At 42.2% G+C, this 17,210-nt stretch overlaps 2 protein-coding genes across 2 annotated transcripts in view; one reads left to right on the forward strand and one right to left on the reverse strand.

The window, feature by feature from the left end:
* Positions 1–450: 450 nt before the first annotated feature.
* On the reverse strand, positions 451–11,407 carry ppp1r14d (protein phosphatase 1 regulatory inhibitor subunit 14D). Its single transcript, XM_063223977.1, has 4 exons — positions 10,925–11,407; positions 5,063–5,143; positions 2,923–2,955; positions 451–921 (listed from the first exon to the last, which is right to left on the reverse strand). The coding sequence occupies exons 1-4, from the start codon at positions 11,126–11,128 to the stop codon at positions 853–855; spliced, it is 387 nt and encodes a 128-aa protein (XP_063080047.1). The 5' UTR covers positions 11,129–11,407; the 3' UTR covers positions 451–852.
* Positions 11,408–16,211: 4,804 nt separating this feature from the next.
* Positions 16,212–17,210, forward strand: part of LOC134434836 (autophagy-related protein 2 homolog B-like) — a 71,347-nt gene continuing 70,348 nt past the window's right edge. The window contains exons 1-2 of the mRNA XM_063183461.1: positions 16,212–16,387; positions 16,776–16,824. The gene's annotated coding sequence lies outside the window, so the exon portion shown is untranslated. The remainder of the gene's footprint in view (positions 16,388–16,775; positions 16,825–17,210) is intronic.

A 17,210-nucleotide genomic window follows, 5' to 3' on the forward strand; every position in this document is an offset into this window, starting at 1 on the left:
CTATTTGCCAGATACACAGGATGTTAGGCTAAAATGCATTAAAATGCAGGAAATTGCATCTAAGAAAAGCAATTTTTCTCGGGGAGGACCCCTAAACCCCCTGCCTGAATGAAGTGTCTCATATCTTCCCTGTTGACATTTGGCAACCCTAGGTGTAGGGCAGACTATGCAAAACAAAGTAGCCTCTCAGATGGGCCCGCCGGCGGCCCTGTTGCTTTGCCATGCCAAGTTGTTGCGCCGTGAATTGCCGCGCCGCGATAAGTTGCTACTCAAAAATTTTTGTAAAGGTTGGCAGGTATACAGTAGATGTTACCTATGTGAAAGAAGCACATCTAGAACTGTTTGATGAGGTACTACAAATTGGATCAGTTTTCAATCTGCTGTTTGATCAGAAAACAGAAGAGTGAAGCCAGAGCAGAAACATTGAGTAATAATTGAACTACAACAATGTTCCTGAAAACATTTCATTTTTTTAATTTCCTACAACACTGGTCAAAAATAGGCAACGAAAAAAATGCAGTCATTCACAAGTCACAGAAAAATTATACATTCAAAGTAATACATGTTTCTCATTTCCAAGGATACTTACAGCATGTGTGCCAGAGGCGGTGTCATAATGTTAAATACGTCAATAAATATCAGTACTGGGATCTTTTGTTTGGAGAAACCATCATTGACCATCACAGGGAGGCAATACCGGCAAGTTCGTGTTTGGATTTTATGTTTCATTGTGCAGGATTCCCAGACCGATTGCTTGGGTTGTCTGTACGGTAGGCTATGTGTTTGATGATGACGAGAGGGTGGGAATTTTCTAAGGGCAAGGGTGTTCACGTCTGGATATTGACCTAATCCTCATTTCTTCAAGGGTCCTGACATCTTGCGAAGGCCCTTCATCCGGTAAAGCAGGCCGTTGATAAAGTCCTGGGAAAACACAGAACATTGGAAGATAAAGCACAGGGCTAAATGTAGACAGATTAGATACTAAACATGACAATAAAACCCACACAGCTCACTCTTTGCCCTTTAGTCTCCTCAACATACTTGATTCAACTAATGAAAAGTTGCCCTAAACCACCATGGCATTAAAACATTTAAAGGATAACTTCTGCCAATATCAATATGCTGTTGTATTCCTCATGCTACCCTTGACTTGTCAGTACCTGGTGATGCTGCATTTTTCGGCTCAGCCCTTTCCGAGATCTGCGTTATTCCAATGGGGGCAGACTTTGTTTACATTAAAAACCTTCTTAACATAGGCCTACTCCAAATACTATCCCGAAAGGTATCACTGTTTGCTAGTTGTCTGCTGATGTTACATAACCTTTTGGATGTTTTTGGGAATAAAGCGAGATGATTTTTTAAAATGTAAATAAACCCCTGCCCCCATTACAATGATCAGGATCTCGAAAAGGGCTGCAGGGGAAAAAAATCTCAGGTACTGACAAGTTCAGGGTAGTATGAGCATTACAACTGCATGTTGAAATTGGCAGAAGTTATCCTTTAACATACCTGATTCAACTAATGAAAAGTGACCCTAAACCACCATGACATTAAAAAACATTGAGGTGTAGGAGGAGAAAGGCTCCAAAAACAAATGCAGTTTCATGGTTTTGCAATGTAAGTGAGAATCTGCATAACTCTGCAAAGATGTTAAAACAAAAGGTGTTATTGCCTATAGTTGTCTGAGAAACCTTGGGGTAATTTTTGATAAGTCCCTGTCTTTTTATCCTCACAACAACAAACGGCTAATCTGTTTAACAGTAGCAAACTGAGATCCATGGTGTCCCTTTCTCAAAATGCTTTTCCATGCATTCATTTCTTCCTGTATTGATTATCGTAAGTCTCTTTTCCCTCAATAACCCTGTAAGCTCCTGTCTACAGTCCATACATAATGCTGCTGGCATTTATTTATTTTTTGCTGCTGGCATCAGGTTACTCACTAAGTGTAGCAGATACACTCTCATCATAACAGTCATTAGCTCCCTCCTTTGGCTTCCTGTTCAATTTGGGATTTATTTTTGTTTATAAACAAAGTGTTGTGAGGAAGGGCAAGACACTGGCAGCCAACTACATGAGCTAATTTTACAGGAAATCAGCAGTTTCCAACAATCAGAGGTTGAGTTATGCACAGCCAGGGGAAAACAAAAATTGAGAACCCATGTATATAGAATTCAGTTCAAAATTCTTATCACATACGAATGTCTTCATGGGCAGCACACGGGCAGAGCAATAGGGGGAACTGAGCAGGACATTTGCCCATAGGCCCAGGAGCCTAATAGTGGAGTGATATGATACAGTAGTGGGATGACCTGTATAGTGGGGTTGTTCTGTATATCTCCTGTGCACTTTGTAATTGCTTGTGATGTTGGCTTGATTATGTCCTCTTTTGAAAGTCGCTTTGGTTATAAAGCGTCTGCCAAATGCAATGTAATGTAATGTAATGTAATGTGACCGTGGCAGGCCGTACAGTATGGTGGGCACTATCAGTTTCCTGGGGCTTAACAGGCACAGGGGCACAACTATAGGGGGGCTGAGCAGGAAATTTGCTCCTAGGTCCAGGATCCTGATGGTGGGGTGATATGATGATATGCTTCTCATTGAAATTGTGCTGCCTATTGCCAAATTGTATCTTTTCATGAATATTTACTAAGTAATAAACTGGTATGTACTAGTATGACCAAAGTTCAGTAAGTTTTGCAGCTAAAAACATTCAAAATGGCAGACCATGGAGAAGATCCCCCTTTTCATGTATGAAAAGTGCAATATTCCCAGTCATAATGAATACTTAGAATTTGGTGGTGGTGGTAAGTATTTGTTAGAAAGATAACATTTGTGAATGGGAAGCATGGATTTTGGAAATTAACTACTAAAAATATTACACGGTGCACCTTTAAACATAATATAATACAGATATTAGCTTACCTCTTTTGGCTTCCCACATTCATGTAGTAACTCCTGTAACAAAATGAGAAACGTACAAGCTGATGGTAACAACTGTATTATTAAGAACAAGCAGAACACTTTTCACTGTTCGAAAGATGAACAATCAACAATGAACAGCAAAACACATGCCAAAAAATAAGATCCATACCCCATGCCTTTCATTAGTATTTAACCCCATAAGTATCCCTCCATAAGTATTCACACTGCGTGGCATGGAATTTTCCTGCTGGGGAAAAAAAAAACAGTCCTCAGAGTTGGGGTACATTGTCAGAACAGAAGGCAACACGTTTTCTTCCAACTTTGTATGTGGCTTCAGTCCCACGTCCTTCACAATGATGGATCTGACCAATTCCAGCCTTGCTGAAGCACCCTCAGATCATGATTTGCTTTCTTCTGTTCTGACAGTGTCCCCCAACTCTAAGGACTGTTTTTCCAGCAGGAAAATACTCCAAGCCACGCAGCTCGGTCAATCAAGGTCTGGATGCAGGACCACCATATTAAGATTGGCCAGTCCAATCTCCAGGCCTGAGCCCAGTTGAAAACCTCTGGAATGTAAGAGGAAGATGAATGGTCATAAAGCTGACCAACTTGAATTCTTGAACACCAGGAGTGGAGTAAAGTTATCCATGAAACAATGAGGAAAAACTGGTGGAAAGCATGTCAAAATGCATGAAAGCTGTGCCAAATATTGATAATCATGAAGTGATCTCTTATTTTTTTCCAAAGCTGTATATTTAAATGTGATCCACAGCAATAAACACGCTTAAGATAATTTCACTTTATTTCAAACTAAAAGTAAGACTTTATTAGTAAACCAGCCATGAGGCTCATTATTTTTCCAAAATTATGCTTAGCAACCTCCAAATTGGCGAAGGTGCTTTATCAAACAAAGTTCAAATAGTGCCATCTCTGTAACGGAGGCCAACTAGCAGAGTGTGGCGTGGAACGTTAGTAAACCTCCCTCCCGAAGCCTCATACAGTGCTGTAGCGATGGGCTATCGGACCGGCCCTTTAGCTCAGCGGTATTATTGTACTGTGCCTCCCATTCCAAAATGATGCGCTGACTAGGGGGTGGCAAGTTCGCGCCCCCAAGGGGGACGAACTGTGTGGGAACACCTCGGTTACATCTGCAAGCAGAGGTGGAACGTAGCTAAGTATTTTTACTTCGTTACTGTACTTAAGTTGTTTTTTCTGGAATTTGTAAAAATAAAAATGCAGACTTTTACTTTTGCTCAATTATATTTTTTAACAATTACTTGTATTTTCTACTCCTTACATTTCTAGAAGAAGACTTCGTTACTAGTTACATTTATCCTAGGTTTTCCTGTTGTGTTTCGTGGATATTTCAGTAGCCTCAGCTGCGGGCAGGGAGGTCGGACCAAGCCCCTCTTCCAAATTGACACCCAGACAGAAAATATACTTTTAAAAACATTAACAGGACTCCATAGTCATGTTCAAATGGAACCGAAAACCGTTGCAGACAATTTTTCCTATTGTATCAAGTAGGTAGACATGGAGAAAGACAGCCATTGCGCGTGTAGGCCTACTTGTACTTTTGTACTGAAAAGTACATTTAAAAGTTAGTACTTAGGACTTTTACTTAAGTACGTTTTTGGTAAACAACTTTTACTTTCACTTGAGTAATTTTTTCGCAGGGTACTTCTACTTTTACTTAAGTACACAACTTCAGTACTTCTTCCACCTCTGTCTGCAAGTGACGTGTGTGAAACAATTGCGTACCATATCTTCCATATGTCCATATGTCATGTCACATGGCTTTGTGATCTACATAGATGTTCGTAACAAACATTTGTGTTGCCCATACTTAACGCAGTGCAGGCCAGCTCTATACTTTATGCAGTGGAGGCAAGCTCTATACGTACTTCAGTAGCTTACAGCATGTTTACCGTCACTATGCAGTCTAGCCTAATTGTATTGGGAGATAAAATGTGCACACACGCACACACACACACACACACACAAACACACACACACACACACACACACACACACACACACACACACACACACACACACACACACACACACACACACACACACACACTGCAGTGCCAAAAGTGGCTGCCGAGTGGAGATGGAGTGGATCGATAGTACTCACTTGTAGCCGTGATCTCTGCTCTGTATCCGAAAGCTCTAAAAGCTCGTCAATATCAATTTCCAGCTCAGGCATCTCTTCTTCCTGCACACACAAACAAACAAACACCATAAATTGGATCACTTTAGCATGCAACACATTCAACAGACCCACCCACCGCTACATATGGTCCTTTCTTTAACCCATTGTTGCCTAAAGCACCTGCAAAAAAGGCTGCTGAATGCCTAAGCCCTTTTTAACAAACGTTGCCCTCTCAGCCTATACAAAAATGAAATATCTCAGCCTCTGAAGGACATAAAACATGCAATAAGTTCCATTTAAACGCTAAGACCCTCATCTTGCATTAGAATGTGTTCATTCAACTCTAACATACCAACATTTTTAATAAAATTGTCTCAAATCTCATGAGCATGAATGTTGCGTCACGCAGCTCCAGGTGAAGGGCCAATACTGCGCAACGCAGCATCCAGCATCAATGGGTTAAAAAAAAGCACAATAAACATTTGTAAGAAGACTTGTATCGTAATAATTGCGCTAAAATTTAACGACTTTTCAGAGGCACGTCTATGATGGGTGATTATGGTTTTAAAAAAATACTTCCAAATCATTTGGATGACAAGATCAGTGTGTTGTAAGAACGTTATTTCATCAATGTACAGCAGTAGTCACATAATTCTGGAGGTGATTTGATGTGTGCTATTTCAACAACACTCCTCAGTAATTAAACACTTCATCCACCATCATCCAACATCAAACCATGTCCAGGGACTAAAGATGTAAATTAGCCATATGGCTATAATCTTGTATATTTTGCATTTTGTTTTAAATGCTAGTGATATATGCTGTCCCTTTGTTAAATAAATAAGCATGAACTTTCACTGAAATTGCCCATAGTATTCAGATAACACCCAGTTATGAAGAAAGTCATGCAGTATAAATCAGACATAAATCTTTGCAGCAAAGAATGGACAAATGTGTGTGGGAGGGGGAGTTGTTTGCTGCTTATCTTTTATTTACATTGTGCTAGCATTCTCTGGGACTGAGCATGCAGTGTTGTTGTTTGATAGTAAAGCATAGTGTTGTTGTTTGATAGTAAGGCATATTGATATGTGTAGCTCACCACCCCTGCTCTTCTTCTCGTCAGGGAGGTGAACTAAACGTGGGAACTCGGACAAAGGCCACTCACTCGCCTCTGTCTGTCCACCGCTAATCAGATTGTCCTCCCCCTGTTTCCTGCATTTTCCTCTGACACACTAGCTCATCCAATCGTATTACTGAGCTGAGCTGACATGGCCAGACTCTTAATGCTGCTCTAAACCAGTGCTTTTCCCAACATTTTTTGTCTCGCATATACCCCGTAAGTCTTTTTATCATACCATGAGTACACTCTAACTCGTGCTCCATATTCCAGTGTGACTGCTCCATAAATTTGCACGTTTTTGATGGTAAAATGGGAACCAATGGGAGTGAGTATTCTGCTTAGAGCTTGAGTCCTTCTCTGGTAATAATGTGCACTGTGTAGCTAATTAGGATTTGTGCCATCATACCTGTTGCCATCAAACCATTTTAGATAAGTACCTCTCATGGCCATTGAGAGGTTGACATGGATGTCTAATATCCTGTTGAAAGATATGGTAGATTGGGCCAATTTATTCAGGTAAATTGGGGCACTTTTTGCATGGAAGGCCCAAAGTGGCCCAATTTACCTGAATTCACCATACATGTATGGTGGTTAACCATAGGCCATCGTCCAACATGTTGTATATACTATAACTGGAGTTCAAGGTGTGATGGAGAGAGAGAGCGAGAGAGAGAGAGAGAGTACTGCTGCAGCACTGCTGGCTACATATGAATTAGAAATGTGCCTAAATAATTAATAACTAGACACAGGGGCCTGACTGGCTGTGCCTGCTTCCCCACAGGAGAGTCAGAATACCCATGGCGTAACCTTTCCTTGCCTATTCAATATTAATGGCCTGCACCCAACACGTGGAGAGGCCCTGAGCCCACTCCCACTACACGCATATACTGTTTGAGCCCACCTGTCTCCTTCTTAACAAGCTCCTGTCTCCGTCACCTCTTTCCTATTAAAGGGTTAGTTCACTATTTTACACATAAAGCCATGTTTTCACATACATTAGTCTGTGATTAAATAGGCCTACAATACATGGCTAAGATTGAAATTTGGTAAGATTGAAATGCTGCTGACCCCCCCCCTCCACACACAAACATACACCCCACCCCCCCATCCTAAACGTTTGTTTAAAAAATACGAAATGTAATCAAAGTTCAGCTCTTCCATTTTTATAGGCATATCATGACCACTTTCATTGTGTCTATGGCTGAATGTTCATTACCATTCAGTCATTTGTAGTCTAGAGATATGGAAAAAAAATATGACAAAGCCTTTTCTCATCCTCAGTTCCAAATTGTTTCATCTCAATAACGTAGTGTATGTCAAAATTATTGACGCGCTATTTAACAAGGCAAGGTTTTACCTGCATGTTAATAGAATGTGAAGTGAAATTTGTTGATCAAATTCCTTCGATGGGTGTGGACACTAAGATTTTCCACCACACAATCATGTTGTTATACAACTCAGTGTCATAAAAAAGTCCTCTCGTGGCCATAAATGCACATGGTAGTGGCAAAAACAACTATTGCATTCAGGGTCTTGTCAGCTGATTGTCAGAGTAAGTTGGCCAAACTGAGGTGCTTAATTACATGATATTGCATTTGGCAGACGCTTTATAACCAAAGCGACTTACAAACGAGGACATAATCATAGCTAACATCACTAGCAGCAGATACAAAGTGCACAGGAAATATACAGAACAACAAAGTGCAGATGCAAAGAAGGGTTAGTTAGGTGGGTTTTTTTGTAAAGTAGAGTACACACACACACACGTGAGGAAGTAGCCATGGATCAGCAAACTTGAGAAAAGATTTCCTTGTAAAAAAGACCTGGTCCAACAACAATTCCTGTAAGGGCTTGGCTGAGCTCTGTTTTTGAAGAGAATCTGTACATTTTCAAGTCAAGTCGGCTTTATTGTCAATTTCTTTACATGCACTGGTCATACAAAGAATTGAAATTACGTTTCTTACTTTCCCATGCAGACATAGACATACTTTAGGTATAGACATTATAGACCTACCTAAATAATAATCCTAAGTATACGTAAATCATCCCGATTGTAGGCTATTAGTCAATATTTGACCTACCACCAATGTCTTAACTTGACCTATCTTCGCCTGTGGCACTGGACACTTAACACGTTAATTTGATTTTAACTCCAGAATCTTGTTGCCATGACATCCCCAGAGATGTCTCAGTGCCCCACCCCTTACCATCACCGACTCCTCCAATCACAACAGCCTTCCAAACATGACTGGGCATCCTTTCATCCAGCAACACATCAAGTCAAGTCAAGTTGGTTTTATTGTCAATTTCTTTACATGCACTGGTAATACAAAGAATTTGAAATTACGTTTCTTGCTTTCCCATGCAGACATAGACTAATCTAGGTAAGGACATAGACAGTATAGACATAGACAGTACTCATACATGGACATAAGACACATAACAACCAGGGCAGGATTAATATGGCCTGGGGCCCCTATAGGCTACAGGTTGCAATAGCCCCCCACTGTCTGCCAACTAAAGTAGTATTAACAAGAGATGGATTCAGTTATTTCCATTCAGCAAAATTGCCCCCTAAACTGACACCATATCTAGCCTGTACATTAATCTGGTCCTCATAACAAAATTGCCCCCTAAACTGACACCATATCTAGGCTGTACATTACTCTGGTCCTCATAACAACAATACAGGAATTGCATGCCATATAAACCCGTGATTCCTTTATTTGACTTGATAACTACGAAAGCGTGTGCCCTGCTGGATTCAGCCACTCAGACTGTCACCCAGCAGAGCCGGAGGCTGCACACCCTCTTAACATGCGCTCTGACCAAAACAAGCCGTGGGACGCAATCTGAAGTGACAACGCAGCAGGTGGTGGTTATATGCTGTAGGCTGTTACATTTCAGAAAATTGTCCTGCTTTGAAAAGAGTGACTCAGTCACTGATTCAAATTAAAATCCCTCTAATACCGCATTTGTGTCTTTGCTACACAGTCTCCTTCCATGAAGAAAATCAACACTCTTGACTATCAGTAAATAATGATATACTGCTGTAAAAACACATCATGACTCTTGCCATTAAGACCCTTATCTTATCAAGTGACAGAGAGAAAGAGGGAGGGAGGGAATCACCACCCCATTATTTCTATGTAATCTATTTCCTTATGAATTTATGAATAATTTATGAATTATAAATTATGAATAATTTTGCAAATGCTTTGGCAACAGTGTACTTTAGGCATGCTATCAAAGCAATGTTGACTTCAAATCTAAGATGGAGCAAAACACTGTAAATACACAATGTCTTGGGCTTAGCATTATGAACACACATGGAATGTGTAGGCTGACAACGAGAAGCACATTAATAATTAAAAAAAAAATTGCAACTGCCCACGCCAGCTGAACACAGAACACAGAGCCCAGACATGATACGACTCAACCCACATACTTTACTCTCTCCCATAAATCACTTTAGTAAGACCTGTCTTTCCTCTTCATAATTAGTGAAATACACATATGTGGCACGAAACACTGACACATCTGTACAATAGGAGAGGAAACAGATGATATCCATACACCTGACAGCTCAGGCATTGCTAAATGCTACAACATCCCTGCAGCTATCTGTGTGTGTGAGAGAGGGAGGGAGCGAGAGGGAGGGAGAGAGTGTGGGTGCATCCCAATATGTGACCTTGCCTCCTCCACTTGTGCTTGTCTCCTCGTCCCGCCTCCTGGCCCCTCCTCCATGGAGAAAACGATAAAGTTTCCCAGCTGTCAGCCTCGCCACAACAACTTTTGAGGGACTGTTTTTCATTCACCATCCCAATTGCAAATGAGAAAAAGACTTTACAATTGAGCTTTTGCAAGATATTGAAATATAATGTTGTTGTCAGTGATGTCATCATGACGAGAAGCAAGTGGAGGAGGCAAGTGGAGGAGGCAAGGTCACATATTGGGATGCACCCAGTGAGTGGAGAGAGAGTGGAAAAAAGCCAGGCAACTAGTACTGCGAGCAGGGCCGCCGACAGGGGGAGACAAACAGGTCACTTGTCCCGGGCCCAGGGAGAGAGGGGCTCCCAGAACTGTGTCCTCATTACAGTGTATATATTGGGTGGGGGGCCATTTTAGATGACTTGTCTTGAGCCCAACCAAAGCTGTCAGTGGCCCCATGACTGTGAGCATGCATGTCCCCCACTTACCTCGAGGGCTATAAATTAACACCCACCAACCGGCCAAATGCTGGTAAAAAAAATAGGTTTGGCTGGTTGAAAAGAAAACGTACTAGCCTCTTTGACCCATTAATGAGTGTGTGCTTGGCTAGTAAGATACACATAATATACTAGCCATTTTGGCTGGGGATGGAAAAAAAAGTTAATGTAGCCCCTTAATGCACGCCGTACCTCCTGTGCCATACTGTAATAGACATTGAAAGTGAACTATTATAGTACTACCCTACTATGACAGTGCACAGAGCCTTTTCGTCATTGCCATGCTGGTAACCAGAGGCGATTCTAGGGTCAGATGGGGCCCCAAGCGAAAATGCAAAAAAATGAATTTGAACCAAAATCGCCACTACTGTGGTAAAATGTGGACTGTTATTCACTATCTAGGGGCTTGGGGGCCCCAAGCGGCTGCCTGCCTTGCCTGGTGGCAAGATGCACCTCTGCTGGTAACAGCAATTTTACAATGCCGTGTCTTAAGGGGTTAAAGCCCAGCCTGCTCACCTCGCAGTCAAACAGCAGGTGCAGCTGGCCGTCTATCCACTCCTCGATGTCCAGTCTGCGCTGCAGGTCCTTGCGGTTGTACTTGACGGTCAGCTTGCCCAGCTTGCGGGAGGCTGGCTCTTCGTCTTTGGCCTGGAACATCACCCTGCTCTGGGCACTGGCCTCCGACATCACCCTGGTCTGGGCACTCGCCTCCGACGCCATGCCTGCCGCCTGCCTTTCACCACCGCAGACGGTGAAACACTGGAGGCGATCCCCGGTGGCCGTGGCTGTGGCTTACTCTCTTGTCTCTTGTCCTTTCTTACTCTGTGTCTGTCTGTCTGTCTGTCTGTCTGTCTGTCTGTCTCACCCCTTCTATCTTTTTCTGTTATTTTTTTTCACACACGCATAGACACACACAGACACACACCGTGTGTGTCTCCCTCCCTGTGTGTGTCTCAGTCTGTCACGCCACTTGTGTGAGTGGCTGCTTCAGTCCGAAGGTCTATGTCTCCTCTCTCTCTCTGTCTGTCTCTCTTTCTCCTTCTCTCCCTCCCTCCCTCTCTCTCTCCTTCTCTCCCACTCACTCTCTCTCTCCATTTTTGTCCCTCCCTTTCACTCTCATTGGCTGCGACTGTTTCTCCTCCTCCTGTGTGTTTTTTCAGTCTTCTAGTGAGATGATTCATAGGGAGCTGCACCTCTGGTTTGCTTTTGATCAGTAAAACATTAAATGGGAGAGGACAAGGAGTAGCCTATTGTTTTCCAATCAGTATGTGCCATTTGGCAGCCTGTTAGCAACATTACAACTGAGGATGGGATATGCAGCATATTTTCAGAGATGTTGGGCAATGACAACTCTGTGTAAACGTTTGGGCAAAATCAGGTCAAAATCAAGATCAAGAGCAAAGCTCAAAATCTTTTTATTTTGCCATGACATTTTTTTTGTTGCAAAGACAAAAGAGGTTTTCTTAAAACCAGTTCTGTCGGGTCTATTGAAGTAGGAAGACTCCTCCATGACTGAGGTACCCCAAGCACCGTCCCGCCACCCTACTACCTTTGAGCGTCATTTGGGGCTGCCCCCTTGCATGGGTGAGGCATAAATGCAATTCTGTTGTGTGCAGTGAGCACTGTGTGCTGTGTAGTGTTGTGTCACAATGACAATGGGAGTTTCCCATTCTTAACCCATTAAAACATGGTATTATACATTTGCTGTTGCTAGAATGGCAATGACCAAGTCATGGTACATTACTTAAGGCTCTATCATGTCATAGTGTTGTAGTACTATGGTAGTTAACTTTTCAATGACTGTAACAGCATTCCACTGGTGGACCAGCGTGTCTTATGGGGCTACGAATAGATAAGAATAATCAAACACAAAGTGTGTCCCTCTATAAGCCGCCATTATCGGGTGTGAATTTAATAAGCCTTGAAACTAAATTGTCAGGCAGGGTTACATGTTAATGAAACATGGATGAGAGAGAGAGAGCAAAAAACAAAAACTGTTTCTACATGTGTTTGTTTGTGTGTGTGTGTGTGTGTGTGTGGGGGGGGGTGTTGGGGACTTCAGGCAACTGACATATACCTTTTCCACATGACCAGGACAGCATGAGGGTCCTGAAGGAGGGTGGAAACTGGTTAAGGGTGGTGCGTTGGTGGTGGTGGTTGGTGGTGCGCGCGCTGTATACGTATGTGCAAAGCATGTACGGTAGTTTCCATGGATCCGGTTGCAGATCATAATAACAATGGGAACGGCCTCTATTTTTGACAGTGTTTTGGCAGAGTGTATCCATCACCTATGGTTCAGTTTGCCACCAAGCTGATGCACCGTCTGTTACCACCGTTAAATTATTCAGGCTGCTGCCAGGGCTCACCTTTCCAAGACAACAAATTCATTCTGTTCTTCTCTCGGGCCGTTCGCGATCGGTCGGTTCTAGTTCCTCGCTTTGGATGAATAGACACAGTTTAGGTTGTGGATATCTATGATTATGATCCCGTGAAAATGCATGCGAGTCCAGTGTTGTAGAAATGATTTCACTCAGTGGCCCTTTAAGTAAGGACAGGAGGTAATTACTTCATTCATACATACTTATACACTCATTAATATACTTCATTACTACATTCATGTAACAAATTGAGAGACCACTTTGAAATTTTGAGTTAAACAAACATTGTTGTTTCATTCTATAAACTACTGACAACTTTTCCTCCGAATTTCAAATGAAAATATTGTCATTTAGAGCATTTTTTTTTTTTTTTTTTAAACAAATGGACTAAATAACACATAAGATGCAATGTTTTCAAACCTCAGAAAAGGCAAAGAAAACAAGATGCTATTCACTTTAAAACAACATAAAAGTAATGTTTGAACTTGGGAAGAGTTCAGAAATCAATATTCGGTGGAATAACCCTAGATTTTAATCACTGCTTTCATGCATCTTGGCATGCTCTCCATCAGTCTTTCACATTGTTCTTGGATGACTTGATTTTTCTCCCGGTGCAAAAAGTCAAGTGGCTGAGTTTTTTTGTCATGGCTTGTGGCCATTCCTCTTCCTCTTGATCACATTTTAGAAGTTTTCAATGGCACTCAGGCCTGGAAATCAGGCTGGCCATGACCGGGTCTTGATCTGGTGGTCCATCATTCTCACACTAATTCACAAAGCTGCGTGGCTTGGAGCATTGTCCTGCTGAAAAAGACAATCATCAGAGTTAGGGGACATTGTCAGATAGAGGAAAGCAAGTTTTATTCCAAGACAACTATGTGGCTTCATTAATGCATGAAACTGACCGATTTTAGCCTTGCTGAAGCACCCTCAGATAATCACCTATTCTCTGCTCAATTTCACAGCAGGTGCAAAACACTGCGGTTTGTAGACCTCTCCAGGTCTCTAGCTAACCATTGGATGACCAGGTGTTGAATTAGATGTGAAAATTGGCCAAGGATTGGTGATGATCTGAGAGTGCTTCAGCAAGGCTGGAATTTGGCAGATTCATCATTGCGAATGACACGTCACTGAAGCCACAAGCTTTCTTGGGCCAAAACGGTTTCCTTCTGTTCTGACAATGCCACTGAATGCTGAGGACTGCTCCAGCTACTCAGCTTGGCCAATCAAGCTGTGGATGGAGGACCACCAGATCAATATTCTGACATGGTCAGCCCAAACTCCACACCCGAACCCCCTTGAAACCAGCTGGAATGTGATCAAGAGGAAGCTGGATGGTCACAAGCAATCAACTCAAGCTCAGCAACTTAAATTCTTGCACCAGGCATGTCATAATAAAGTCATCCATGAACAATATGAAAGACTAGTGGAAAGCATACCAAAAGGCATGAAAGCTGTGATTAAAAATCAGACTTATTCCACCAAATATTGATTTCAGAACTCTAATTAATACATTACTATTATGTTGTTTTTAGGTTAATATCATCTTGTAAGAAATGGACATATACAATTTCTGATGAAAAGTATTAAAAAGTCAGCCGACAGCAACAGGAAAGTGCTGAAGTAATGCCTAGACAAGCACTATATTTTAAAAGCCTCACCTAGACTGAAGCCATTACCACCGTGCATTATTTATAATCATTATTTATTATGCATTTATTAATTATTTAAATAGAAATTTGCCATGTATCTCTTTCTGTTGTTTTGTCTACATCAGCAAAATGACTTGACGTTTCTTTTCATGACAATTGAGAATTGTAGCATGTACCAAATTATATCATGTGAAGCTTTCGGCCTCAAACAAGGCTGGTTGCCTCTCCCATTACCCCACTGTTCAACTTCTAAGAATCACAAAGCTGCTTGTTGAAAACATTTTTTTAAACGCAACAGCATGTCAGTCACTAGCAACTCAAGTGGTGGTCACTCCATCACACGAGTCGGCCTCCCCTTCCCATAAGTTTGACCATTACGCTTCCAAAACTTTTAGTTTTATAGTCTTCCCCTTTCTGTTATGAGTGACTTTTGGGCTTCTTTTTGGTGAAGTTGCCTCAAATGTTGTGAACCACGGGTTGTGGTTTTTAGCCTCTGCTCTGCTGATAACTGGAATTTGTTTGTTTGGTTCAAAAAGGATGACGGTCACAGCATGCAGAAAATACCACATGACCACAAATGTCATTGCAATAGGACCATTTTTGTAGACAATGTTTACAGCATGCGTTAATGGTGCTTTGGAAGGAAAACTGGACTGCTGGCTTCAGATTTCCAACTCAGTGAGGGAAATATTGGATGACTAGACCTATAATTGTACATATCGTCCTGTGAGAGATATGTTTTGTTGTATTTGTCTCATTTGTTTGTGTGTCTATTGTGTCACATCTCCCCTGACCCACCCATCTTGTATTTGTGTAGTATTGTATTGTAGGCTAATTCTGTGTTAGTCTCTAGTGAAAAGAAAGCCACTGCCTAGAATTATTTGAATCTACGTGAATCATGTCACTAACCAATTTCCTGTACCCCGATTGTCACAACTCTGAATTCCATGGCTCTGGGCCAGTGGTCATTTCTGTCACCTTTATTAATAATGCCATCTTGTGGTTGAGGGAAATACAAACACATATTTTTCTGCTTACAATCAATGTTTGCTGTGTGTGTGTGTGTGTGTGTGTGTGTGTGTGTGTGTGTGTGTGTGTGTGTGTGTGTGTGTGTGTGTGTGTGTGTGTGTGTGTGTGTGTGTCTGTGTCTGTGTCTGTGTCTGTGTCTGTGTCTCTGTGTCTGTGTCTGTGTGTGTGTGTGTGTGTGTGTGTGTGTGTGTGTGTGTGTGTGTGTGTCTGTGTCTGTGTCTGTGTCTGTGTGTGTGTCTGTGTGTGTGTGTGTGTGTGCACTATTTTCGTATCTTGATCACAGTCTGACAGACTAGAATTATCCGAGATGTCAACCTGTCCCCCTGGCCAATACTACATGCACATGATGTTGTGCGTTTAGCGACCGCAACCTCTCGCAGGCAGTGAAATGAGTCTGCCATCATAATGGGCTATAAATAACGCTGTTCAGTTGCTGTTCAGCATAGAAATGTACACGTTAATGGCAATATCGTAGAAGGGGCCCCTGTGAGATGTTTGGTTGATCGAAAGCCATTGGCTGCCCCCACCCTCCAAGTGGTGAGGCCTGCCCCCCCCTGCTCCGTCCCTGGTGCACACGTCACATGACATGACTGATTCCCATATGAACCTCCCTTTCGGGCGCGGGGTGCTGCCCCCTTGCACTCGTGAGGCATAAATGCAATTTCATTGTGTGCAGTGTGCAGCGTTCACTTGTGTGCTGTGGAGTGCTGTGTCACAATGGAGTTGGAGTTTCCTTTCCTGTCTCTTGCCCTCTTACTAAAATCCTCCCGTCCCAACCCTAGACTCTAGAGGGCGAACTTCAATTGTATTTTTATCCCCTACCAACACAACGAGGAAGTCACGAGCATGCGCAGTAGCGTTCAGTAGCGCGTCTTTCTGTGCGGAGTCATGTAATTGTAAACAATAAACAATACAGACTATCGGTAAGAGATACTCGTTTGCATTATTGTCATTTCGTGTAGTTTGGTGGGATCAGCAATAACACCTGTTTAAAATTAGACCCGTTGCTGGTGTTGACATATATTTCACTGTAGTGTAATGTTATTTTTCTAATGTTCAATCTGGCTGCTTGCTGCTGGCTCCCCATCTGTCATTGCTCAATGTGATTTGTACAGGTGACGTAAACGTTAACGTCTCTTGCAAAACAAACAACCAGCCAACAAAATCCAAACATGTAGTTTTGGAGTGATGTCGGCATGTTTTGCCTAACAAATGATTTCATGTAAAGCATACAGCGTCACGATTGAAGTTAGGTGTTGCTTCAGGACAGCTATCTACTGCTGGTGACTGTAGCCTATCTCTGTATTTCAGGAGACCACGGAGATAACGCGCAAATAATCACAACAACATGGATCGCCAAGTAAGTGATTTGTTTCTGAAAAGTGTGTCAGTGCGATCAGCTGTCTCAGACGTGTCATGTCATGGCGCAACATGCTAGCGGAGAACACAGTTGGGTTAGCGGCAGATGTCGCCGGACTGGCCTCCTTCCACACACCAGCCTACACATTCAATTGCGTGACACATAATGAAGAACCCTGGACTATATGGGCAATTGGTTACAGTAGGCCTAACCAATGTCACTTATAGTTCTATGGTAGCTACATAGGATTTTTCACTTAGTGTGTATTAGTGGGCTAATCCATTTGAATCATTTTATTTGAATAGAATATTCATTTTCATTCAGTGAAATGATGGGGCACCTGATGGGAGAAGCATGGGCGGTTGCGTGAGGGACCCCATCAGTGT

The sequence above is a fragment of the Engraulis encrasicolus genome, chromosome 19 (genome assembly GCF_034702125.1).
Source record: "Engraulis encrasicolus isolate BLACKSEA-1 chromosome 19, IST_EnEncr_1.0, whole genome shotgun sequence".
NCBI classification, from domain to species: Eukaryota; Metazoa; Chordata; class Actinopteri; order Clupeiformes; family Engraulidae; genus Engraulis; species Engraulis encrasicolus.